The following is a 26,355-nucleotide window of genomic DNA, read 5'->3' on the forward strand; positions in this document are numbered from 1 at the left end:
ATTTGTACTTTTATTTCAGGGCACACCAGGAAAAGTAGGACCAACTGGTGCACCGGGAGATAAAGGCCCGCCTGGACCAGTGGGGCCCCCAGGCTCAAATGGCCCTGTGGGAGAACCAGGACCTGAAGTGAGTACTACAGTGAAAATCCCTCTCCCCTCCTCATCTGGGTGTTCCGGGGACATTTTTTAAATTTAGAAGTCAATTTAGAAATTTAGAAATTGTACGTTTGACCTGAAGGAAGTTTCCTAGTGATGTTTCTTGATGTCTTCTTGCCTAGAGAGTTGACTAAATGATGACATAAGAAAAAGTAGTAAGATTTGTGTCTTGCACTGACTTTCATCTAGTCTGGAGCCAAGTATTTTAGTTGATTTATTTTGTTGCCAAATGATTTTGAAGGTGAAAGGACACAACCATTTACCTTTTCTCTTATTAGTATTTCATTCTGTAATGGCATATTTGTCAAAATTGCCAAGTTTTATGGTGATAGGATTAATATGATTGTTACAGCTTGTGAAGAGGGCAAAGTAAGTAGAGATGCTTTGACTTACATATCCCTATAAAGTTACATTATGGAGATCATGTTCCCTTAGTCTCTTTTGAGAGGAAATCAGCTTTTGAAGGGTGATTTGAGAAGTTATAGGTTGGAATTTCCTCTGTTCAGTGCTTTAATGAGTAAATCGCCAAACATTTAGTGTCACATTTTCTTGAAAGAAACAATCAATGCCTTTCAAAGCAATTTTTGCTCAAATGGTAAAAATATAGTTCTGAAAAAAATCAAAATAAAATAGGAAAAGAAGACTATATATTTTTTAAAGTAATTTAATATCTAAACACAGTTATTTTACTTTAAACTTTAAGGATATTATTTGGGTAAGTAAATGTGAGGAAAACCATTCACTGATAATATAAACAAAACATAAAATACCGGGAATGTAATTGTTGTCTATTTATTTAGAAGAATTTGAATACTTTTTCTTTTTTAAAAATAAAAAATAGAAATGAAGAATTTAGACTTAGTGCAGGAGGCACACCAGGAGGAATGTCTGGGGGCTTCTCTGGTGGTGGAGCTTCTCCATCTGGTGGCACCTCTTCTGGGCCCACCATTGAAGAGGTTGATTAAGCCAACCTGAGCATAGATTTAGTACTGTTTCACACCAAACATTGAAGAGCCCAAATTTGTAGCAAATGCCAGGACATTTTTAAAGCTGAGCTGCTATAGTGAATAACTGGGCATTCTTAATACGTGAATATGAAATATGTATGTGGGGAAAGGAAATAACATTGCACTTTATAAGCACTGAATTGTAAGTGGAAAATAGTGTCTTGAACAAAACTGCATTTAAAGTTGGCACCAAAAATGTAAGAATGTGTTAATAATTTTACAGGCAAATCAAAGTAATAGAAAGATGGCAGAAGACTTTCTTCTACTGAAATGTCCATAAATGCTAATTTATAATATGGAAGAGAGGTGGAAAACATGCTGTAATTTTTCTGGCAATTGGAATGTGATTTTTGATTACTCAGCTAATTCATTTTTCATATATGATTCTTTATAGGGTCCAGCTGGTAATGATGGTACTCCAGGACGGGATGGTGCTGTTGGAGAACGTGTAAGGGCAATTTCACTGATTAAACAATCTGGAGTAATGTAAATTTGAAATCTTTGTAATCCTAAACAGAAAAAGCTACTCCTTCTTCTCATAGCTCCAATGCAGCCTTGAAATTTCTGATTGTAACAATCCCTTTTGTAATGTCATAATTTGAGTAGATCTTATAAATGAAAGTTTGAATACACAGCCAAGTGAGATGGCATTTTTTTAATTAACAGTAGGAAAAGGTGCACCATGAAGGCTTTGGACGAGGATACATATGAAGTAGTCTAAATTTTAAACTCATTCACAAAAGTATGGCAGCACAAATAGAGCTGTGTGACATCTAAATTTCTCTACTCACCTCCTAAAGTGAATGCCCCATGAGGAAATAAACCATGTCTTTCTAAATATTGTATATTTCATGATGTGTTTTTAAATTAGACATATGCTGAACTGAAAATATCCCCAACTTTATCTGAAACTCCAGTCCCTTTGGGCAGTCACACAGTTGTCTCAGACTACATAGTAGTAAATGGAAGGCAAAACCCAAAACCCTCCCTAATGTCTATTATGATGCAGAGGCTCTTTCCACTCCGGGAGCTCATCATGTAGCAGAATGGGCTTTGAAACCAGAGAGACCTGGATTGGAATCTTGATTCTTTAAGTAACTAGCTATGTGATCTTGAACATATTTTCTGAACTTCAATTTTCAAATACTTTAAATATGACTAATACCTATACCACTGGGCATTTGTGTTTCAGATAACTTGTTTAAAGTATCTAGTAGGCACTCAAAGATAGGGGAAGAAAGAGTTTTGAGGAATCTTGGGGTAAGACCACTCCCCTCCATCTACCGTAAAGCCAAGGAATGCAAACTCTCTTGGCATCTGGGTTTTTCCCTCGGTAATATATTGTCCAGTGTGGTAGTCTTCAAAGATTTTGCTGATGTACCCCTGATATAATTTTGAAAATCTATGAACCCCTATACATAATTTAAGTTGCCATCACATTTTATTTTAATCACAAGTTTTAATTGTTGCAAAGGAGGTAATTCTTGGTAAATTCTAAATGTACATGTGCTTTCCATATATTTTTTTCAAAATCTTGGAGTTGCCAATTCAGCTGATTCAATGTATTATGTATCAATTCTCTAACCTAATTGCCAGAGTTTATCCTGGTTGCCAAACTAATCAGTCAAATAAGACTTAACTTCTGTCAGAAAAAAGGTCTGACTCCGTTTCTCAAGTCAAATAATTATATTAATACACGTTCATGTAACAATAATCTCATCTCTGACTTAGAGACAAGTAAGATTTGGAGCCTTGTCATAATGGGGTCATCTGGGTAAAATAAGGAGCCGCCTCTTTCCTTCCGAATACCTCTTTGCTTTATTCTCAAGTGAACTGTGCATTCTGGAAAAGTCCCTTAGTTTGATGCCCAGTGGTGTTTATTCTTCGAAGCACTGCAGCATAAGATTGTGGATTGTATGATATCTGCTTTTATTTCATAAAATGGGAGAAGGGTGATTCTTAAAGAGGAAGTAGGGAAGGATGCTCCAAGTCAGTTTTCTGAAAGAACACATATGAAGTTGAAAATCTGGAAAGTGGTTTCCTTAGAATTTTCCCTGTTTTTACACTCTTTGGAAAGTTTTTGTTTATACCAAGTGCATGGATACCCCAGTTGGAAGGCTTATTGGTCTAAGAAACATGCTGAATTCTGGAGGTGACCACTCCTATAGTCCAGCAATCTTGACTATGGGAATATTAGGGTGAGAGTAAGGGGAGGGATGAAATTGGGGGAAAATATCTCATTCTTTTCAGTTTGATTTATTAATAAGCAAATATAGTTAAAATATTTAAGTAAAATATTAATAAAATAATAAATATGTTTTAAAAAGTTATATTTTTCCTTCTCATGAATAGCATGAGCATATAGAATACGGCTGTTTTAGAATTAATATTAAAAAGATAATATCATGGTTTTCTTGTCAGGGTGATCGTGGAGACCCTGGGCCTGCAGGTCTGCCAGGCTCTCAGGGTGCCCCTGGAACTCCCGGTCCGGTTGGTTCCCCAGGAGATGCAGGACAAAGAGGAGATCCGGTAAGGAGAGTCAGTTTCACACTGACAGTTATAAACATCAACATACTCTATTATGAGCTACATATATGCCTGCCTTCAATGACGTGTGTTTGGTTAAGGACTCTAAACAAAGAATGATAAACAGTCAATTAGGAATTAATTTTTTTAGTCTTAAAAATTTGATTTCTAATAGGTATTCAAAAATCCTGATGCTTTGACTTTCATCATCTAAAAATGTTGTTTACAGGAAATTTAATAAGGATGTATCATGTTAAATTTAAGCAAGTAATGTCTTATGTAAACAACTAAGGTGATCGTCATTCAGTGAAGACCATTGATAAAATTGACTATAGAAATGTCATTGGGGTTATAGTGAGCACATTCTTATACCTAGGGACTTCAGCCTGGTGTTAATTAATTAGCCATAGAACTATACACTTAGATACACAAGTACACATATATAAGTATTCAACTACAAACATATATTCTTGAATTCTATGTCTATGTAATACATCCATATTTTTGTATTAATATCTGTGAAAATTTCTTCTAGGGTTCTCGGGGTCCTATTGGACCACCTGGTCGAGCTGGGAAACGTGGCTTACTTGTAAGTTCTCTGTTGTTGTTTTTTTTTTAAATATATGTCTTCTTACGTAAAATATACTCCCAAAGAAGAAGTACAATTTAAGACTCATAAGTGAAAATTACCAAATTCTGCAAGCTTTGAACAAAATGTTGATTTAAAATGATACCCAGGAGTTTATATTTGTTTTTATAATGTTAATATAGCTCCTCTGAATTTAACTACAAATTATTTCAATCATCAATTAAGACTTTTAAAGTCACAATTTTCTCCCAAAATAACAGGAGAAATAGTGCCATTCTCTGAGATTTTCTAAAAATTACATAGAAAAATGGGTTTGAAAGCTCTTTGTAAACTTGAAAAGTACTATTCAAATATATTTTATTTTCAACTAGACTGCCCTGCCCATGTTCTGATTTTTTTGCTCTTTGCAATTGCTTCGAGGTTAATGATTATTATATCGATGTCTTATCATGAGTGAATCATCTCTTATGGGCAGTCTAATGGGTCATGGTTCTTTCACATCCATTATATAAATCAATATCTGTATTCAATATCAATATCTATATTCATGAAGAACAATTATAGCCTTAAAATTATGACCTATTATTAAATCATCATTCTCAGCTTTGATTTGAGCTAGGCTAGAGAAGATTTTATAGTTACATGGCATGTTAAGTGAATGGTTTTCTAACCAGTTACAATTTGTTTTCCATGATTAAATGAACTCTAGTTAATAATTTAAATAGATGCTTTCTGGTTTAGTTTATTTTAATTGTGAAATTTAGGGACATCCCTAAAATAAAATAACCTTTCTGACATTATAAAAACATTCAAACTGATTTTAGTATTTAAATTTATATTGTTTAATACAATATGTAAAAGTTACTGAGGTCTAGTCTTGTTTTTATTATAAAAAAGATTCTCGTACTGTTTGACAATTAGGATATCCAATTTAAAAAATAAGAACCAAACAAAGAACAAAAAACTAATAAGGGAAAATAGACTGATAGCCAGTCTATTTGATAGTATCTTCCATTCTCAAAAGTCAGATTGATAGAATTTCAATTCTCTTTTAGAAAAACTTTAAAGACAACAGAAGCTTTCCCTGTAGTAGGTGACCCTGTGTTACTTGTCAGTTTACTGTGAGCCAATAGACCCTTGGAGCTGCCTTTTACTACCCGAGACTTTTATAAACAAAGAAAAAGTCTGCGACTGATAAGATTAATCAGATAATTTTCACTTCTTGGTGTAGCTTCTGTCCCACAATTAGATTCTCAACTATTGCTTTTTCTTTAGTTTCTCAGGATCAGGGTTGATTGATTTGGGTACAGATATTGCAGATATGATTGTGTTTTCTTTAGAAGAGAGTGGCTTGATGATTATATTCCTCTTTCATTTGTTCAAACAAGTTTTTTGCCAATTTCTTATTTTTCCACCAGTTTTATTGAGCTGTAATTGACATATAACACTGTACTTGTTTAAGGTAATAATGATTTGATATAGGTGTGTATTGTGAAATGATTACCACAGTAAGTTTAATTAACATCTATAATCCCACATAGTTGCAAATTTTATTTTCTTGTGGTAGAACTTTTAAGATCTACTCCCTCTGCAACTTTCAAATATGGCCAATTTCTTAACATAGTCCCAGCTCATATCTAGTTAGTTTATCTGCATATGCAAATTTAATAAACATTTTGTTCTTAGAAGTAACATAAGTAAATAAGAACTCACGTTTTAATTTAAAAGAATCTATATATGGTGGCAGTATTTTTACATAATGATATCAGCTAAATATGTGAAATATAATCTTTGGAAAATATCTCAGATAGGCTAGATCAAACTTTAAAATACCTAATTTTAGTCTGAATATAGGATAAACATAAAAAAACTGAATCTTTAGGAAAGCATTATCATATATCTTATGATTTTAACGATTGCCTTCATTCCTTGAGAAAAATAGACAGAAATTCCTAGGTCTAATACTATTTAGATAAGTAAATATAATAGTTCATATAAAATACAGTACCCAAAATTGTAGCAAATACAATTGCACAAAGTAAAATTGTAGTCTCAACAGGCAATATCCATGCTATGACCCTACTTCTAGGGACCCCAAGGACCTCGAGGTGACAAAGGTGATCATGGAGACCGAGGTGACCGAGGTCAGAAGGGTCACAGAGGCTTTACTGGTCTTCAAGGTCTTCCTGGACCTCCTGTAAGTTATCCCTTTAAGTATTATTTGCCCTGCATGTGAGAATACACAGGTATCTTGACATGAACATTTATTTGTCTATAAAATGGATGGGGGTTTTTCTGTATCTTATTTTCATTTCAAAGAATATCTCGATGAATAACTAATTACCTAGCTATCCAATATAATTGTTCACATATTTGCTGTAATTTTGTAGGAAAGAAATAAAGCAAAAGGATATATGCACCATTACTCCTACAGTTGTCTTTAGTATTGGTCAACTCATGAAACATTATAGAGGTTGATGACTTTATGAAAGTAGTTTATGTTGCTAAAGTCAATGACAGGACATTTGAAAAAGCTAAGAATGGTAAAACGTAGGATATAAATATTTTGGCATCATTATTTTTTCCTACTAAGGGTCCCAACGGTGAACAAGGCAGTGCTGGAATCCCAGGACCATTTGGCCCAAGAGTAAGTAACAAAACTTAATAAGTTGCAGATGTAAATAATAATGCTCCTGGTGGCATACTGTTAGTGCTTCAGTATCATTTTCATGGTACTGAAGTTGGAGTTGGCCTAGGTTCTCTGAAGCTGGCAGCAAACATATGAGACAAACCATTCAGCATTTACCTTTAAGTAGAAATATCCTGAAATATGACATATTACTTCATGGGCCCACATTAAAATCTCTTACCTAGGGTGGATATACTCATCTGTTAGTTCATTTTCTTTCTCTGTGTTTATTGAAATTTCCATTTAATTGTGCCCTTTGAAATGATATAATAGGATTTACCATGAAGTGGAGATAGATTTTGAAGCTGGATTTATTTTTTTCCTTTAAGTAATTGTAATAGTTACTCAGAAATGGTTGGCATAAGGCTAACTAGGAAGCAAATCAAAAAATGAAACCAATATTTGAAGCTTATAGAAATTCTACATTAGTATTAATGCTGCCTCTAATAGGTCATTAATGCCATAAGACAATTGACACACATAATTACTTAGGAAAATCATTAGAAAAAATTTCTGCATCTAAATACAGTGTATTTAGTGTATTTCTGTATCTAAATACAGTGCAAACAAATCACACATAAAATTGAGAACAGTATCAAAATTACTAGGATGTGATGAGATTCTGGGGTATAGGTGCACAAATTTAATTTATATCAGACACTCCTGTCATTTTCTTACTCCTACTTAATTGAATTTCTAGTTAGGTGTACAATACATGAAATTTGATGAAACATTGCCTACCAGTAAAGGTAGATGACTAGTCCATTAACGTTTTTAATTGACACTGGTCTTTTACCTTGCATGGATGGTGGAAAATTCATGTGTGATGAAGTAGTAAACATTAGAAAGTGCTGGAACTCCATTTATTAGTCATTAGGAAAACGAATATGAGAAATCACTGTGATAATTCCATAAAGAAATAGTTCTTTGATCAGAGAAAGGTATTGTAAAGATTTTCTTCCTAGAATCTAAAATGCAGTCTTTGTTGCTTACAGGGTCCTCCAGGCCCAGTTGGTCCTTCAGGTAAAGAAGGAAACACTGGGCCACTTGGGCCCATCGGGCCTCCTGGTGTACGAGGCAGTGTCGGAGAAGCAGGCCCTGAGGTAAAATCACAGATTTGTATGCAAGTGATTGATTGATTCTATTGATTCTCATAGCTTGGATTCTGTCTAAGGAATGTCTGTGCAGCATGATGGACAAAAGACTTCAGGGAACCCTGACAACAAGTCTGAAAGTCACATAAGAGCTTGTCTGTATAAGTAGCTATTTCAAACATTTTAATACAGATTATTCAGAGTATATAAAATCAGAGCCCAAGCTACCTAGGCCTTGACTTCATGTGATATCAATGAAAGCAAATAGTAAGTTATGACTGTATTATAATTAGAGTTATGGAAGTGTTGCTTTGCTTTAAAAGGCAATATAGACTAAATGTGAGATTTGATGAATGCATTCATTCATGAAAATGCTGGAAAGTGAAGCCTATGAAATCAAAGAGTTATTTACTGAAAATGAAATTCAGAAAGGATTTCAATTAAAACTTTTAATAAAATATTTCAGTAGCATTGACTTGAGGATTATGTAAAGCTATAAAAATTGCTTTAGTTAGATTTTGGCTTCTCAGAAGACAAACTTGGAGAAACAGTCTCCTCTATCTGCCATGCTTGCATGTATATATGTGCATGTGTGTATATGAGTTTATGCATCCTGCCCTCGTGTTTCTTCCTCTTTGGTTTTATTTTCCTTTTCTTATTCTGTCTCTGCCCTTTATTGTCAATACCATTAAGCCAAATATTTATTATTTATTACATGGAAAGAATAGCTTTACATTTCCTGTGGTCAAGAGGAATATTTTCTATTTGTTTATTTCTCTATCTTTAAATGGAAAACAGCCACAGAATTGGAATACCTCTGACTTATGTGGCTCTCGATTGACTTCATCTTGTGTTTTAGTGGTCCTTGATAGAAAAAAATCTCCTCCCCTGAGATTAGCATAAAGGAATGTATGGAATCATCATGATATGATCTTAAAGAAACACACACACACACACACACAGATTTAACAGTCTCTTGACGGTGAGGAAATGTTTGCACTAGAGGTTGATGCAACTTTCCAGAGCCATGTAACAAGTGGCGGAGCCAGTAACAGAACTCCAGCCTTCTGCCTGCCAGGACTGTACTCCCCACGAGAGATGTGGACCACACATACCTTCAGGTTGTTGGTTAATTCTCTGAAGTTGTTGAGTTCTTCCTTGAGAAAATGCAGAAGGAAATTAATAGAGAGGATCCACTTTTCTAGCCTCTGCCAATTTTTGTGCTTATCTCCCTTTTGCTCTAGTAGTTCTTGTTTGGCAAAAAAAAAAGTAAGACAACTCTATTTTTTGCTAATGAAAAGGGCAAAGAGAACTTCCTCCAGTTTTGTTTAGCATAGAGAGGATTTTGATCCACACACTAACTAATGCACATAAAAAGACTTCCTGTGCCTTCCCCCTTATTTGGGAATACAGGGAAATTCTCTTGCGGGTGTTTCTTGTGTGTATTTCCTTGGCGTTGATGTGTAGTCTTATAGAACTAGCACCCACAACTCCTCTGCGTATCCTCATTCAGCTTCTGTCCATAAATCCTTTTAAAACATCTTAGTTGTGCCTTGCCCAGAATAGTTCGGAAATGAGTGTGCATATCTATATATTCTTAACATAAAATGTATCGCATCTTCAAGGGTAAACATCAAAGCAAATATTTTGTGCTTTGCTCTTTATTTACCTCAGATGCCAACTTGCAGATATGTTGCCTGAAAAGCAATTATGCATCATTTCTCACCCTTGGAATGTTACAGGTTCGCAGGCCAGAACCATCTAGTTTAAAAAGGGCATGAGTCACAGATCTCCCTGGTACCATCACATTGGGGTGTTGCATTTTAACTCTCTCTGCACCAAGCCCCATCCATGCCTTTGCGTCCAATAGAAAAACAAAAACCAAAAAAATGTGTTAAATGTATTTCCAATTTTTTTTAAATTAGGGTCCTCCTGGCGAGCCTGGTCCCCCTGGCCCTCCGGGTCCCCCTGGCCACCTTACAGCTGCTCTTGGGGATATCATGGGACACTATGATGAGAGCATGCCAGATCCACTTCCAGAGTTTACTGAAGATCAGGCAGCTCCTGATGACAAAAACAAAACGGACCCAGGGGTGCATGCTACCCTGAAGTCACTCAGTAGTCAGATCGAAACCATGCGCAGCCCTGATGGCTCTAGAAAGCACCCAGCCCGAACTTGTGATGACTTAAAGCTTTGCCATTCTGCAAAGCAGAGCGGTGAGTAGACAGCTGCCCATTGGAGCAAAGCTCATTGCTTCTGATGTGTAATTCTCCAATGCATTCCAAAATATTTTATTTACTCTCTATTTAGTGATAGACACAAGAGATAAAATGGTGGACAGCCACAGAGTTTGTGGTTTAGTGGTGGGGATGGCCAATGATATGAAAAATTAGGGCTTGAGAAGCTAAGCGCTTTAATAGAGGACGTAACCTATTCACGATCCAATTTCACGGTGGTAGTTCCATTTACATCCAGAAGTCTTAAAATATTGATAATTTTGTGGTGATATAAATGTCCAAAATACTTGCTTAAGCAAGGTTAAATATATTTGGTTACCTCAGTAATTCTCAGGGATTTAATATGCTACCATATAGTTGGATCATCAAGAGTAGAATAAAGTATACATTTTGTTTCCCAGATTTATTCAAATATGGAATTCCTTTCATGTCATTTACTGTTCTACAAACCACACTTCAGTAATCTCTGCTGCAGGATTATGTTATAGTTATATTATAAAATATTTTGGAATTACATAGTCTTTTTCTCTAGTTGTATATACCATGCCTGAAGTTTGCAAAATTCTATCATTTTGATTAATCTAATAAGACCTGGAAAAGAAAGATCCTAGGCCATAGGAATGAGCTATGAAATGCTTAAGAGTTTCAGTTAACTTTGAAATGATATTGACAGGGATAGCTAAAATTGTTACCTTTGCAGAATAGGCAATTCAATTACTAACTCTATACCTTACATCCTACCACCAAATAAATGCCCCTTCATTTCATTTAAAATGCAGTTTTTCATACATAGTTTATATATTTTTTATATATACATACATATATTTATATATTTTATACATGTATTATATATACATACATATATTTATATATTTTACACATATATTACATATACTAGTATATAAATGATATATATTTATATATACATATATAAATATACATGTAATATATATACATATATTTTATATGTGTACGAAATATACACAAAGATGTGTACATAGACATATATGCACAAAAATTTATTAGTTTGTGTGTTTACTGACTGTATCTCTAGCACCAAGCACTATCTTGGTATAGCCTGCTTCAAGGATCTCTTCTACATGAGAAGATCAATTCTAAATAAGGCCAATGAGATAATTCATAGCATTCTAATTGTAGTTTGACTCATTTACTTACTTTATTCATAGTTTTGAATACATTATTTTATTACATTCCGTTATTATTTGTTTTAAAATATTGGCTTTACAAATTAAGTGGGAACACGTTCATTTTGGCAAAGCTGCTTACTTACTGTGGATTCTCTCTTTTTGGTATAATTTCTCATTTGTAAAATGGGTATAGTTTCTCATTTATAAAATGGGTATAATGATATTTTCTTCACGTTTGTGTTTTGAGCCTTAGGCACCTTTTGGCAAGGTGCCTGGCATGTAGAAAGGGCCCAAATGCATAACAGTTACTTTTTCCTTAGCTGCAGAGTGTTTCTTTAACTGCGATTCTCTCTTCAAAGAGTCCTTAATCAATGAGTTCATATTTTCAAACCCTCTGTTAATTCTTTTAGAGACTCATAATCATGTTTGAAATTCTTTTTATTTAGCAAATATTTATATTTTGGAAAATAGGTGAGTACTGGATTGATCCTAATCAGGGATCTGTTGAAGATGCAATCAAAGTTTACTGCAACATGGAAACAGGAGAAACATGTATTTCAGCACACCCATCCAGTGTACCACGTAAAACCTGGTGGGCCAGCAAATCTCCTGATAATAAGCCTGTTTGGTATGGTCTTGATATGAATAGAGGATCTCAGGTAATTTAATATGTTTACTTAAAATTGTATTCATTGCTTGTCGTTATTTATTGTATTTATTTAGGACTGTGCTATTATTTTTTGACTGGGTTTATTTTGAAGTGATATATTCTCATTAGTTACAACTGTAGTATCATTGCATAAACATTACTATGAATTAAATTAACATAAATTTTGAATGATAATTTTCCCATTGATGGAATGTACAAAAGTAATTATTTTTTCATATTAGCTCCTTTAATGCATATGACACTGACTGTGGAGTAGAGTTGAAGGGATCTTGCCATAGTTGGAAGACAGGAAGTATACTTAGCGTCAGGAGACCTAGGTGACTCATACCTGGATGTCTTACTAACTTTGGGACCTTAGGAAGTCACTTAACCTTTCGGAGCTTCAGTTTTGCCATTTTAAAGTGAGGGCAATAATATTTATCTCATAGTTTTGGTGTCTATATAAAGTGCTTAATATAGTGTCTAGTATTTGGTAAGTTATGGATAAATATCAGATAATTACTATAATGTTATTTTTAATGATTGAATCACTTTGCAAACCTTGTAGTATTATTTAAACTTAAGGCATTTTTATGATTATGTAAATTGTATTGATATTTTTCTAAGTCTAGTCCCCTCTATGTTTCTTTCATGGTCCAGTGTTTAGATTCTAATTCTATTCCAGATCTCTTTATGGCAGCCTAACTCTGAAATTTTCTTCTCAACTCTGCTCCTGACCTTTTCTCAGAGCTCCTGTTCATAATAAATATAGTAGGAGGACATTATGGGTATATGCAGGATATACTAGAATCTAACATTATTTAACGAAAAGGAAAAATTTTAAATTTAAATATACCTAAGTGAAATGTAATTTAGTTAACATATTATGTAAAAAGCTCATATAGGAGCATTGAAAATAAAGCTCAAAGTAGAAGATGTGTAGGAAATATCCTGTAGGAAGTTATTTTTGATTATTTGTTTTAGCTAATGGAAAACTCGTACTTCATATTTCCTACAAGTATATTAACAGTCGGGTTAAAAAAGATTTTATACCAATAGTTAAGTCCTAATTCTTATTATAATTAACAATAAAAACAGTGAGTTATTTTTGCTACATGATTCAATACCCAAACCTATGCCCAAGTATATAACTTCTTCTAAAAAGTAATATTCAAGATTTTTTTTTAAACAAATAGAGAAGCAGACTTAAAAATACTTAAGCTTTCTCTGGTGAGTTATAATTATCTTTGGTTTCATCACCACTTGTTTGGGGTAGTAAGGACAAAGCTTCTTATTTGTGAATATTCATAGAAATTTTAAGATATTTTTATGTATATAGGTATAATATCTTGTTATATGAAAGAATAATACTCTTCAAAAGAAGTAATACTCTTCAAAATTAATTTGTCTGAAATCAGTACACACACACACACACACACACCACTATAAAACTAATCAGTATTACATATATTGGGGCCCAGGGCAGGCCGCTCCAAAATATGATTCAGTGGCATGTTGATTATTTTGAATTAAAGTTATTTAAGTAACAGTTGATGGAGGAGGGACACTTTGCCCCTGCTCTCTGTCTCCCCGAAAGCATAAAATAAATCTCCCTTGTGAAAGGTGCCGTCCCTGTACTGGGGGACGGAAAGACATTTTTATCATCAGAGACAGGGAATTTAGAGCCAAGAAGCCTGTATAAACAAACCTTGTTACTTCCTTATTAATTTACTACCCAAGCCCAAACTTTAAATTCCTTACCAATTACATACCCAAACCTAGGTTTCTTCGTCCTGTCAATTCCTCTCAAATTTATTGGGGTTTTTTTTTTTGTCTAAAATGTATAAAAGCTGCCTGCTTTGGCCACTTCTTAGGTCCCATTGCTGTGAGACCTCTGTGTCCTGATTTAAAGTTGTTTCTTTTTCTCCTGTTAATCTGTCTTGTGCCAATTTTATTAGTCCAACCATAGGAACTCAAGAGGGGTAGACACGTATTACAAAGACTCTTTTTGTTTTTCTAGTTTGTTTATGGAGACCACCAGTCACCTAATGCAGCCATTACACAAATGACCTTCTTGCGCCTTTTATCGAAAGAAGCCTCCCAGAACATTACTTACATCTGTAAAAACAGTGTAGGATACATGGATGATCAAGCTAAGAACTTCAAGAAAGCTGTGGTTCTCAAAGGGTCAAATGACTTAGAAATCAAAGCAGAGGGAAACGCTAGATTCAGATACGTAGTTCTTCATGATACCTGCTCTGTAAGTACTTTTGATCCATATTGACCTGGTTGAAAAAAAAATCATTTTGTTAAAAATGCTGTCCTGGCACTAGAGGTGGGGGCATTTTTACCCTGTATATAAGCACAACAGCAGTTTGTTTATAGTTGTTCCTTAGCGTAAGTTTGAATGTGTGTTAGTACGTGAAATACCAGTAGAGGTTTTAATACAAAACAATAAAGGACTGGATCCTTGCAGCTCTTTTGCAAACTCACTTTGGTTCTCCTGCAAGTTACTTAGTTTATTTAATCTCAATTCCATGCTTATGGTTTCCTGATTCTAAAATATGTAATCAATCTGATTTACCGTATATTTTTCACTGATTTGTATGTCTTCCCCCTTGCATATCTAGATATAAAAAAGGAAAATATTTAATGATGAATTATGGTTTCACTTGTGAAAATCAAAAAGGCTTTCATAATTTATATTGTTAGTGACCATTTGGGAAGCTGCAAAAGAATAAAGGTCGGGCTTCCCTGGTGGCGCAGTGGTTGAGAGTACGCATGCCGATGCAGGGGACACGGGTTCGTGCCCCGGTCCGGGAAGATCCCACATGCCGCGGAGTGGCTGGGCCCGTGAGCCATGGCCGCTGAGCCTGAGCATCCGGAGCCTGTGCTCCGCAACGGGAGAGGCCACAACAGTGAGAGGCCTGTGTACCGCAAAAAAAAAAAAAAAAAAAAAAAAAAAAAAAAGTCATTTTCTCAGTTTAAAGAATGAGAGAAATGCCTGCCAGTTATGCCAGTATCTCACTTTATGTTAGCAGCGCTCTTACTTTTAAATAGTGCTCTAAAAATCATTGCTTTTACCTTATAAAAACTGGTTTGGAAGTTGCTGTCCAAATCTTTGGAGTAATTTGTATATGCTGTTAACCCATTGTACCATTTAATTCCAGAAACGAAATGGAAATGTGGGCAAGACCATTTTTGAATATAGAACACAGAATGTGGCACGCTTGCCCATTATAGATCTTGCCCCTGTGGATGTCGGCAGTACAGACCAAGAATTTGGCATCGAAGTTGGGCCAGTTTGTTTTGTGTGAAGCAGGCCGAGGTACATCGACAATGAGCACCACCCCGACCCTCAATGACCACCACCATTCACAGGACTTTGACTGTTTGAAGCTGATCCTGAGACTCTTGAAGTAATGGCTGATCCTGCATCAGCATTGTATATATGGTCTTAAGTGCCTGGCCTCCTTATCCTTCAGAATATTTATTTTACTTACAATCCTCAAGTTTTAATTGATTTAAACTATTTTTCAATAAGCAGTTTAGGTTTAAGATGATCAATGACAATGACAACCTTTAAAAAAAGTAAACTGTTTGAATAAATAAATCTCCATTTTCTTCAATTTATTTCAATGTAATGACAAAGTTGCTTAGTATTTATAAGAAAATCTTTCTTCCTGGCTGATAGCTTAAAGAGTGGGGTATGTAAAACCACAATGCATGTTTATTTCACGTGGCTGCAGTTGGAAAAATAGAAAGTAGTGCCCTTTTGTGACCTCTCATTTCCAGATTATCAATTAAAAATGAAAGCAAAATGTTTATCCTTGTGATTGAAACCCACATGCATGTCTTGATATTGTATAACTAACATGGAGACTCTTTAAAGGGAACCATGAAAAAAATATCAGTTTCTCACTGTCTTAAATGGAATGTTAAAATAGTATATATTCAATGGAATTTCTGAAAAAAAAGCAATCCTAAATTTTTGTAAAGTGTGGTGAATCTAGACTTCTTTCTCATTCAAATTTAAAGCTACCTTTCCCTCTTGACTCGATCTATCAATATAGGTAGAAGTTAAATGAGTATACCATTGAATACATTTGAACTTTCTTGTTTAAGAAAACATAGAATGCTAAATAATTTCCACATAACTTTAAAAACAAATGTTCAGGACCCAAAGTTGAGAGTCCTCCACATGTACAATCTCATCTTCCTGAGACCTATAATGAAGAAAAAGATTTAGAAACTCAGAGTTGTGGAGCTGATTCTAATCAAATCTGATGATTGGAATTAGAACATTTGGCCTTTGAACTCTCATAGGAAAAATGACCCAACATTTCTTAGCATGAGCTACCTCATCTCTACAAGCTGGGATGGACTTACTAGTCTTGTTTATATTTTAGATACTAAAAGGTGCTATGCTTCTGTGATTATTCCAAGACTGGAGATAGGCAGGGCTAAAATGTATTATTATTTTTCCTTTAATGATGGTGCTAAAATTCCTTCTATAAAATTCTTTAAAAATAAAGATGGTTTCATCAATACCATTTGTGAAAACATAACTGTTACACTTCCCGTTTCTGAAAGAAGGAGCATTGTTCCAGTGCCTGTTCACTGTTCATCTGTCATACTGTATCTGGAATGTTTTGTAATACTTGCATGTTTCTTAGACTAGAACATGTAGGTCCCCTTATGTCTCAAGGATTTTTTTTTCCTTAATTGCATTTGTTGGCTCCATTTTTATTTTTTCTTTGAAAATAAACAGCTGGGACCATCCCAAAGGACAAGCCATGCACACAACTTTAGTGATGTATCTCTGCAAAGCATTGAATTAAATGCACGCTTTTGTCATGTCAATGGTTTTCGTTTCGTGGAATTCCTTTGAACATATTAGATCTATTTCATTTTCAGTAGTGAAAAGTTAGGTATTGTGGTATTCTTTGTTTGCCATTTGTTTAAAAGATAAAACAACAAATACCTTTCATCATGTAGATACTGGCTTATAAAGAAAATCAATTTGCAGCATCACTCACAAAGGCAACACGACACTAATTATCACTCACTATGCCCTTAAAAATCTCAGGGTACTGACTATTGATAACAAGAGAAAAGCAACTTATTTTTCATGGTTGAATAAACTGTGATAATAAAACGTATGTCTCAGTGTATCACATATGAATTTAGCCTAAATGTTTTCAGAGTTTTACCTTCAATATTTATTTCACAATATTGTTTTCTCCCAAATTGCTTATTATTTGAGCTCCACGTCTTGATTTTGAATATTTGAATATGTATATACCTAAAGATTTGTGAGTTTTGTTTGTAGTAACACTTCCTCCAAGTCCAACCTATACAAGTTGTACAAGTTCAGCTAGATGAGCCAGAAATACGTGGTGATTCTCTTAAGTCAAAAGCACTAATAATTTTCGACTATAGAAATACCACTTCTTATTTGAACCTCAGGAATGTTACAAATAAAAGGCTGTCCCAGACCATTCCAGAATCCCTGAAATTTCTCGCCTTTGTTCCAGATCTGTAGGTTTCATTAGACGAGTGTACTTCTTTCCGTCATGTCCAACACACACCCCAAACTCTGCATCATCAAAAGTGAAATAATCTGCAGCTGGGGAGGATGGTGACATTAATTTATTATTACTTTATTAAAAATACAAATGAAAGTTCCCCAAATGAACAGAAAGGAAGAAAAATAGCAAAGAAAACACAGACAAGGCCGAAAAAGTCCCAGACTCCTAACACAAAATTTGGCAAATGAGCCAGTTTCAATGTAACTTATTTTAACTTAAAAAAAGATTCAAAGAAATTGTAGAGAACATTTCTTCTCACATCAGTGTTGTTATATGGCAGAAAGCAAGTGCAAGAAAAATCTGGAAAAAAAAAATCATTGGAACCACCTCACTTAGAGTTCCTATCCCACCATGAAAAAAGAACATCTCAAGATAACACTTCTCTTTGAAATTATGAAAATTTTAGGAGAGACTAAGAATAATCTCTTAAAAGCTGATTTGGGGGCTGAGGTCCAACAGTGGCAAACCAAGGCAATGATGCTGCTAAGACAACCAAAAGCCTATGGAGCGTGGGGCATGCCAGTAGGATGATTTTTTTTTTTTTTTTATCAGACTGGCTGGCTTACCCAAGAGCAGCTTTTCTTCTCAGTCTCGTTTATCAATGATCATTTTACTCAGTATGTAAAGGTCAGTATTCCCCAGGGACCAGTCTTTTTCTCTTTACCCTCACACTCAACACTCTTTCATCACCGGCTTTATCCATGTCATTTCTATCTAATGTCAATAGCTCCAATGTATATACACAACCTAAATCTTTCCTGGGAGCTCAAGAAATGCATGCGTAAGTGTTAAACTCACCATCTTCATTTGGATTTCAGAAGTACTAGTAGCTCATTATGTTTCAAAAAATTATGATACTTATATCTCAAAGCTGATTTATGTTCTGTGTTCCCTATGTCAGGCAAGGACCTCATCATTCATCCATTTAGGCCAGAAACCTGGTAGTCATTCGTGTCTCTCTCTCTCACTTACAATGCCAGAACCCTGGCATTGCTAAGTATTTTCAATTTTGCTTCGTAAATGTTCCTTATGGCCATACCCTTCGCTCTACCTCCACTGCCACTATCCTAGTTCACATGATCATTATTTCTCACCTGGGCTCCTTCAATAGCCTTCTAAAAGGTTTTTAGGCATCCATTCTTACCCTCTTCTGATCCATTACTCCCAGGAGAACCAGAGCGATCAATCTGAAATATAAACCTGAATATGTCACCTCACTCTCCGCCACCATCCAACACAACACACAGACATGCACGCACACGCACACACACACACACACACACAGATCCTTAAAAAGCTTCACTGGTAGCTTCTAGGATAAAGACAAAAATACTTAAATCTTATGAGGCTCTGGCATGACCTGACTTCCTGCCTAATTCTCAAGCTTCATTTTGCCACCATCTGCCTTATTCTCTGCTTCACACACAATGGATTTCTGTCCATTTCCTAAACCAGATTCCCCATCCTGTCAAAGGCCATCTGCATTTGCATTTCTTTTGCCCAGTTTACTAGTGCTCATCTTTTAGAGCTCTGTTCAATGCTGCATCCTCGTGAAATCCTCCTAGAGTCCTCACCCTTCACTACCTCCCAGGTCAGATAACATCCCCTGTTATAAATTTTCTTGGCACCTTGTATTTTTTCCTTATAGCACAAATTATGATGCTTTCTATAATTGTATGATTATTTGATTAGTCTTAGTCTTCTCTATTAATTGTATTTTTTATAAGGGCAGGGGCTCTTTACAAGGATCCAACATACTGCTTGATATTTGTGTTTGTTCAAAATACATTCATTGAATGAATGATGAGAAAATATCTACTGTGTAACTGGAAAAGTATATTTAGAGAATATTCATAGTTGAATTATGTACTAACATGAAGCACATGTCATTATTACTATTGTATTATGATTACTGTTTCTATTCGTATTACTAGATAGAAAACATAACAGAAGAAATGATTCTATCCACAAAGGCAATAACAACATACAACACTAAGAACCTAACATGTTAAGACATTTATAGAACCTGATTGAAAACAAATTATAACTTTTGACCAAGGTATGTAAAATAAGATAAAATGGGCATAATTGTGCCTTTTTCGCACCTAGGGAAACTCAGTATTTGAAAAATGTAATTCTTTTTCCTAAATTAAAATATAGGTTTAGTACAATCTTACTTAAAATCCCTGTAGGATCTTAAAAGCATGGGACATGACAAAACCATTTTAAAGCTCGTTGGAATCAAAAATATGCAAGAAAAGTGATAAGGAATCCCCCCCAAAACAGAAATGCTGAGTAAAGATGGGTCACTCTTCCTATTAGATATGAAAAAAATAATAAAAATCTACTGACCGGGGTTTCCCTGGTGGCGCAGTGGTTGAGAGTCCGCCTGCCGATGCAGGGGACACGGGTTCGTGCCCCGGTCTGGGAGGATCCCACATGCCGCAGAGCGGCTGGGCCCGTGAGCCATGGCTGCTGAGCCTGCGCGTCTGGAGCCTGTGCTCCGCAACGGGAGAGGCCACAACAGTGAGAGGCCCACGTACCGCAAAAAAAAAAAAAATCTACTGACCATGGTAAAAGAAGAGTATTTAGACAAGAATCTATATATCTATATTAGATTTATATATATAAATACATGTCTATATTATATTTTTAATGTATAATTAAATTAATTCTCATTAATTCAATAAATGGTGTTACAGTTACTTGATAGACATTTATCATTTTAAGGAATGTTTCCTTCCTTAGTCCTTAAACCAAGACATTTCCCAAACGGACTGAATATTTCACTTTTTAAAAAACCTCTAAATGTAGTATTTGCATAAATTATTTTGGGTAGTTTAATAATCTTGGAATGGTAATGAAAGCAAATATATAAATAAAGTAAAATGTGGAAATATCAGATTCTAAAATTTAAAATCTATATTATAAAACTCAATGAGTATGCATAAGAGCTTGTTTAAACAGGGAAAATTTTTGTAACAACTATGACAGAAAAGACTTCGTATACTTTGCTTGCAAAAAAAAAAAACCCTTAAAAATCAGTACAAAAAAGCAAAATTATGCAAAATCCTATATAGATAATTCAGAAAGTCATAATATAAAGGCCAATAAACATGTGGAAGAAATATAATGTCATTAGAAATGAAACTGCAACCAAAACAGTAAGATATGAAATTTCATCTATCAGAATTTGACAAATATTAAAATGAGTGAGTGTAATAGGTGTAAAAGAAGCTGAAGGAAATAGGTGTAAAAGAAGCTGCAGGAAAACACTCACATACACTTTCTGTCTGTTTTTCCCACTGGATGTGGAAAACATAGTGACAGTCATTTTATCAAATTGGTTTACTTAGAGTTCCTGTAAATGTGAGTAGATAGCGCCACCAGAAGTGATCTGCGGGTAGGAGAAAGAACAGGATACACTGGGGATCTTCCAGAACTGTGAATTTTAACAGATGATGAGTAACTTAAAATATCTTTTGTAAAAACTGCAGATACAAATATAAAATAGAATGGAACTTAAAATTCACATAACAAAACCAATTTCACAATGGTGGCCGATTAATTTACACTATAGCCTAAGAATCTGTTGTGAGTGCATGTTTTGTTTGTGTATTTCATGTAAGGATATTGGTATATTTTTTTGTTTGGAATGTAGTATCCAGTTGATGCTACAGGAAGTCATTCCATGCTTTATATGCTGTTTTTACCATTTTACCATTTTGTGGGTAAAACAGACCACTATACCAACTGAATTGAATAAATACATGGTTATAACTGATCTAAATGGAGTATGCACAGTGGAACCACAGAACTGAGCCCTCTAAAGTAGGCTGGGATTTGGAGAGGAAGGAGAGCAAGGAAGACTACCTGGAAAAGGTTTTCTCTTAATGAGTTGTGAGGGATTAAGACAGTGTCGTGAGCAATGAAGGCATACCAGATATAAGGAGCAACATAAATTAGGGTATGCAGTTCTTAAGAGCTGTGGCTTGTTCAGGGAATCCCAGTTAGGCTGACATGGCAGTAGACTGTCTACAAGGGATTGTTTGGAGTTAAAGTAGAAAGAGGTACCATGAAGGTATGTCAAGCTAAAGAGATTGAAAATTATTCTGAAGAAGTTTTTTTTTTTTTTTAGGCAGCTATTTTTGGTTATAAGCTGAGAGTGTAAACATACTCTCTAGAGAACACTTGGAAATGTGTGAGGAGGGTATTTGTGGTTATAACAGTTGGTAAATATTCTAGGCATTTTATGGATGGGCCAAAGATGTTGAATATCTTGCATGCAAGCCAATCCCTTTGAACAAAATCTGAACCATCCAAAATATCAATAGAAACTTTACTGCAAAATACTGAAGTTTTAAGCAAAGAAGTTACATATTGTGGTTTGTATATTGGAAAGATCACCTCGGCAGCAATACTCAGGGAGGATTTTTACTGTGAGAGAGACTGACAACAGAGAGATGAGTTCGAACAAGTTTGGAGAAAAAGTAACAGGGAATGAGAAGTCGGTGCCACTGAGGGTGGAGGAAGAGAGAGGGACTTGAAGAGACTGAAGACATAGAATCAACAAAATCTGATGAAAGAATGAGAGGGTGAGACAGCAAGAGATTTAGGATTATTCTCAGGTTTCTGGCTTCTTAGGTACCTGGATGGAAGATGATGACATTTACTAACATGGGGAATAGAGAAGGAAACAGGCTGAGGATGTAACTGATGTGTGTATGGAGTAACTCTCTGGAGATAAAGTGGGTGTTATACCTAAAGATATGTGAGCCATCACATCAAGGAATTGTTAGAGCTTTGGGTGGGAAGGGGATCACTCAAGAAGGACGTCAAAGGAGAGTCGTGAACCAGAACAGATCACTGGGAACCTCTGGAGTTTAAGGGGAAAAGAGAGAAAGAGAAAAGTTAGGAATATTATTTTTTAGTTGTAGGATCCCAAAACTTGGTTGTTAAAGGTAACCATGAACTTTGGAAAAGATTACCTGAAGCCTCCTTTGATGCAATAATGCAGTTTTTATTCTCATTTTGAGACTAAACTTTCATGACTAAACTCAAGAAGACCAATAGAAAGAAATATGAAGAAAGGTGAAAATTCTGGTTGAAAATCAATCTAAGCAAAGATACCAGTGAGACTGTTATAATAAGGATCCCTAAAGATGAAATTGTACTAATTAAGCATAATCCTATACAACGTACACTTTTAATTCTCTGCTGGACTTGATTTTGATGCCATCAACAAACACCTCAAATGATATTTAATTCACAGAGATGCCTTACCATGGGACTATCTTACAAGTTAACAACAAAAACAAAAACATGATGAGTGCATTTATTTTTATCTAAGAATACGATTCACCACAATTTAAAGAGTGTGTAACAAAAGCCTACATATATAAGCAATTACGGTTAAATGCCATCAATACTATAAGAGATTGGTCTGCACATATGTGAAGTAAAAAATGTGGATTCAGATGGTAATAAATAGAGGAAGGTAGAAATGCAATGTGAACAATTTTCCCAAGAGTTGAAACTGTTATGAGATAGATCTTATAACGAAAGGCAGCTGGAGATACAGAATGACCACAATTGTTAGTCACTTTAATGAGAAAAATGCAACAAAACTGAAGACATCTGTAGTCCAAATGTAAGCCCTAAAGATTCAGATAGGCAGATGCAGTCCAAGCCCCTCCTTGAGACATCTGACAAGTTTCTCTGCATAATGCTGTGCCCTGTGGGTTCTTACAGGCAGTTACAGCCTTCACTCCTTCAAATCTGTGCTCTTGTTGATGCCACTGAGGACAGTTTCCAGGTGGTTTAAATTCAAGACAAGATTTGAAAATCAGACCCCAATCATTTTTATCAGTAGCACAAGTGATAACCCTCCTTCTATTTAGTCTCCTCTCTCTTCTCATAACCCTTGAAATTAATCACAACCTCAGCCCTCAAAATTAAACCCTCCTTTTCTTAATCCATTAAAAACCAAGGATGCCAAATCCAACGTTTGATGATGCTTTCTCCACACCACAGGCACAGCATGCTGTCCTTTCCCCCTTTCCTTTGGAAGTTTTGCTCCCTAATGATTTCATTCTGGAGCCAGATGATTTCATCGACCATCTGTATAAGGGTACTTTCCAAATCTACTTAACTGCCCCTGACCTAGTATTCTCCAATCAGTCACACATTTTATCATGTTCAGCTACCCTTCCAAAGGAATCACTGTCATGGTGAACTGCCACGTAGAGAGCTGTGAGTAAGGCTGGAGTTGTGTAACTTTCCACTGAGTTCTTCTGTGTTAAATAGAAACATCTCTTGCCTGACTTCTGATGACCTCCTCTTGCTGTCCCCATTGTCCCCTCTTAACCTAATTTTCCCAGCAGCTATGTGTACACTCTGTGACTCTTTCCTCAGTCTAGTCTTTGAAAATAAAGGCGTTCTGATCCCTTGCCAAGGTTCTTCAGTCTCATCCTCTTCTTCCCTAAAAGGTTGATTCACCTTTCTTTCTTCCACAGTAGGTGTCTCTTCATCTCCTGTAAATCTGATGCTGTTTCACTACAGTTCCCTTGACCTCAAGGCTCTCCTCAAGTAACAGCCTTCCAATAGTTAAAACCTTTATATGGGTCTACATTGAGATGTAGATTAGAAAAAAAAAAAAAAAAGACAAAAACCTGTCACCTGGCTCTTCTAAGCTCTCTGGTCCAGACTATACTTCCAGCCTTATCTCTTACACCACCACATGAAATCCATGCTTCATCTGAAACTGGGCTAATATAAGTTGCCAAATATACTTCACATAGCCTTTCCTGAGGACCTCCAAGCAGACATGACAGTTCCTTCCTTGGGCCTTTCTAAGTGCCTTGGATCTCTCTAATACAACTTACTATGTTGAGTCTCGTGACATTGTTATTTTCTAAATTTCATGGAATCTCATTCTCCTTGAACCTTTTTGAGCACTTGGTTCTGAGCCTTGCATTTAATAATTGCTCAGGAATGTTGTTGAAATAAATAGATTTAGGTAGCCTGGATTCTTCACTGTCCTGTGAGCATGGAATAATTATCCCTGCTTCGACTTCTCCTCTTTTTTTGTTTCTTACTCTAAAGTGGCTTTCCTTTTTGCCACAATTTACCAAAATTATTCCCCTTCTTTATTACACAACTCAAGTTTTATCTTCTTAAAGACTTTTATGACAATATAATCACCACTGGCTAATTCCTTTTCTCATCTACTACCTATATCTCAGATGGTTGGCTCAGCATAATTTAGCACTTAATTGTTCACCATCTGAAGGCTTTTGTACCATTTCATATGGGTTCAACTTATCTATTCTAGACAACACATCCCTAACAAGGAGTGATCATGTGTTATATTTCCCTATAGTGTTTGGCAGAGTGCTGAGCACAGAGTAGGAGCTTCTAGTAGATAATGTGTTGCTCCACCCATATTCTCTCTTCAAAGCCAAAGCATCAGCTCCTGGAATATGTTACTGAGGACTCACAGCCACGCCCATCATTAAAAATTTCCTTCAATCACCAAGACTGCCTTTCAGAAGGTTCTCCCACTCCCCACCCCTTCCAGGTTCTGGCTCAGAGTCAATGACCATCTGAGTCAAGGTTACACAGACTCTTCACTCTTACTGTGAATTATAACAACTCTAAAGGGCCATCTCAGTTCCAGAGCTTCTTGTAGGATTTCCCAAAGCCTCGATGTCAGTTGCATGTGGGTCAGCTTCTCCTTCTGTCCAAACCTGACTTTCTGTATCTCCCGAGATGACTCCCCAGTAAATCTTCACATAAGTTGCCATAGAGTCTGTTTCCAGGGAACCCAATCTAAGACAGAGCTTAAATCTTTTTATTATTTCTCCCACCTATTTAATTATGAAGTAGCTCCTTTTCAAAATTGAAGCAAGTGTATCATTGCTTTTCCATCATCACTAAACTGGTGTGAAATATAGTAATCCCCATTTATAAACTTTATGGACTACATAGGGTAGCCTTTCTTCTATGAATGAATATCATGTTAGATATGGTTAAAAGATGCCAAAGTCATTTTGTGTATTTTAGTGAAATTTTAAAGGGAAATCGTTTTTGAACAAGATTTAAAGAGGTGAGAAGAAAAAGGAGGAAAAATATGGTCAGATAAGAATTTGTTTAAAAAAATATTGGCTATAGATGATTGCCTTTTTTTCTTTATGACATTAACTCAACAAGTGATTCTTCAAAAATTTCTGAAAACCTTAGGTGTGGTAAATTGGGAAACATAAAGATTTAAGGAGAACTTTCATGTATGCTCCATCATATAAAATATTTTCACCAATGTTGTATCAAGCTCACTTAGTGAGTTATGATTCAATGGAGAGTTTTGCCTGAAAAGAAAATATTTTTCACAGTTTATGATTCACTTTTAAAAATAAGTACATTCCTCTAAGATAGAACCCAGACAAGTAAAATTTTAATATAAACTAGATAAAAGTACAATCACTTTGATGTTATTTCTAACTTTGGAACCATTACTGTTATTTTTCTCTATGTTTTTCCTAATTATTAACAAAATAAAAAAAATTCTTATGGATAAAATGGTGTTGTGTTAAATGAAATAAGCAGCATACAAAATTACAAGTGTATTTTGTCATAATTATGTCAGTATATACAACGAAGACTTTAAGGA

At 35.2% G+C, this 26,355-nt stretch overlaps 1 protein-coding gene across 1 annotated transcript in view; it reads left to right on the top strand.

The window, feature by feature from the left end:
- The window catches only part of COL5A2 (collagen type V alpha 2 chain), a 145,093-nt gene extending 128,134 nt beyond the window's left edge, over positions 1-16,959 (top strand). The window contains exons 44-54 of the mRNA XM_082630244.1: positions 20-127; positions 1,558-1,611; positions 3,585-3,692; positions 4,225-4,278; positions 6,368-6,475; positions 6,872-6,925; positions 7,963-8,070; positions 9,987-10,278; positions 11,919-12,106; positions 14,117-14,356; positions 15,267-16,959. Coding sequence (XP_082486370.1) covers positions 20-127; positions 1,558-1,611; positions 3,585-3,692; positions 4,225-4,278; positions 6,368-6,475; positions 6,872-6,925; positions 7,963-8,070; positions 9,987-10,278; positions 11,919-12,106; positions 14,117-14,356; positions 15,267-15,413 — 1,461 coding nt within the window. The 3' untranslated portion in view covers positions 15,414-16,959. The remainder of the gene's footprint in view (positions 1-19; positions 128-1,557; positions 1,612-3,584; positions 3,693-4,224; positions 4,279-6,367; positions 6,476-6,871; positions 6,926-7,962; positions 8,071-9,986; positions 10,279-11,918; positions 12,107-14,116; positions 14,357-15,266) is intronic.
- Positions 16,960-26,355: the final 9,396 nt, after the last annotated feature.

Source organism: Mesoplodon mirus, assembly GCF_964341445.2.
Source record: "Mesoplodon mirus genome assembly, chromosome: 8".
Taxonomy (NCBI): Eukaryota; Metazoa; Chordata; class Mammalia; order Artiodactyla; family Ziphiidae; genus Mesoplodon; species Mesoplodon mirus.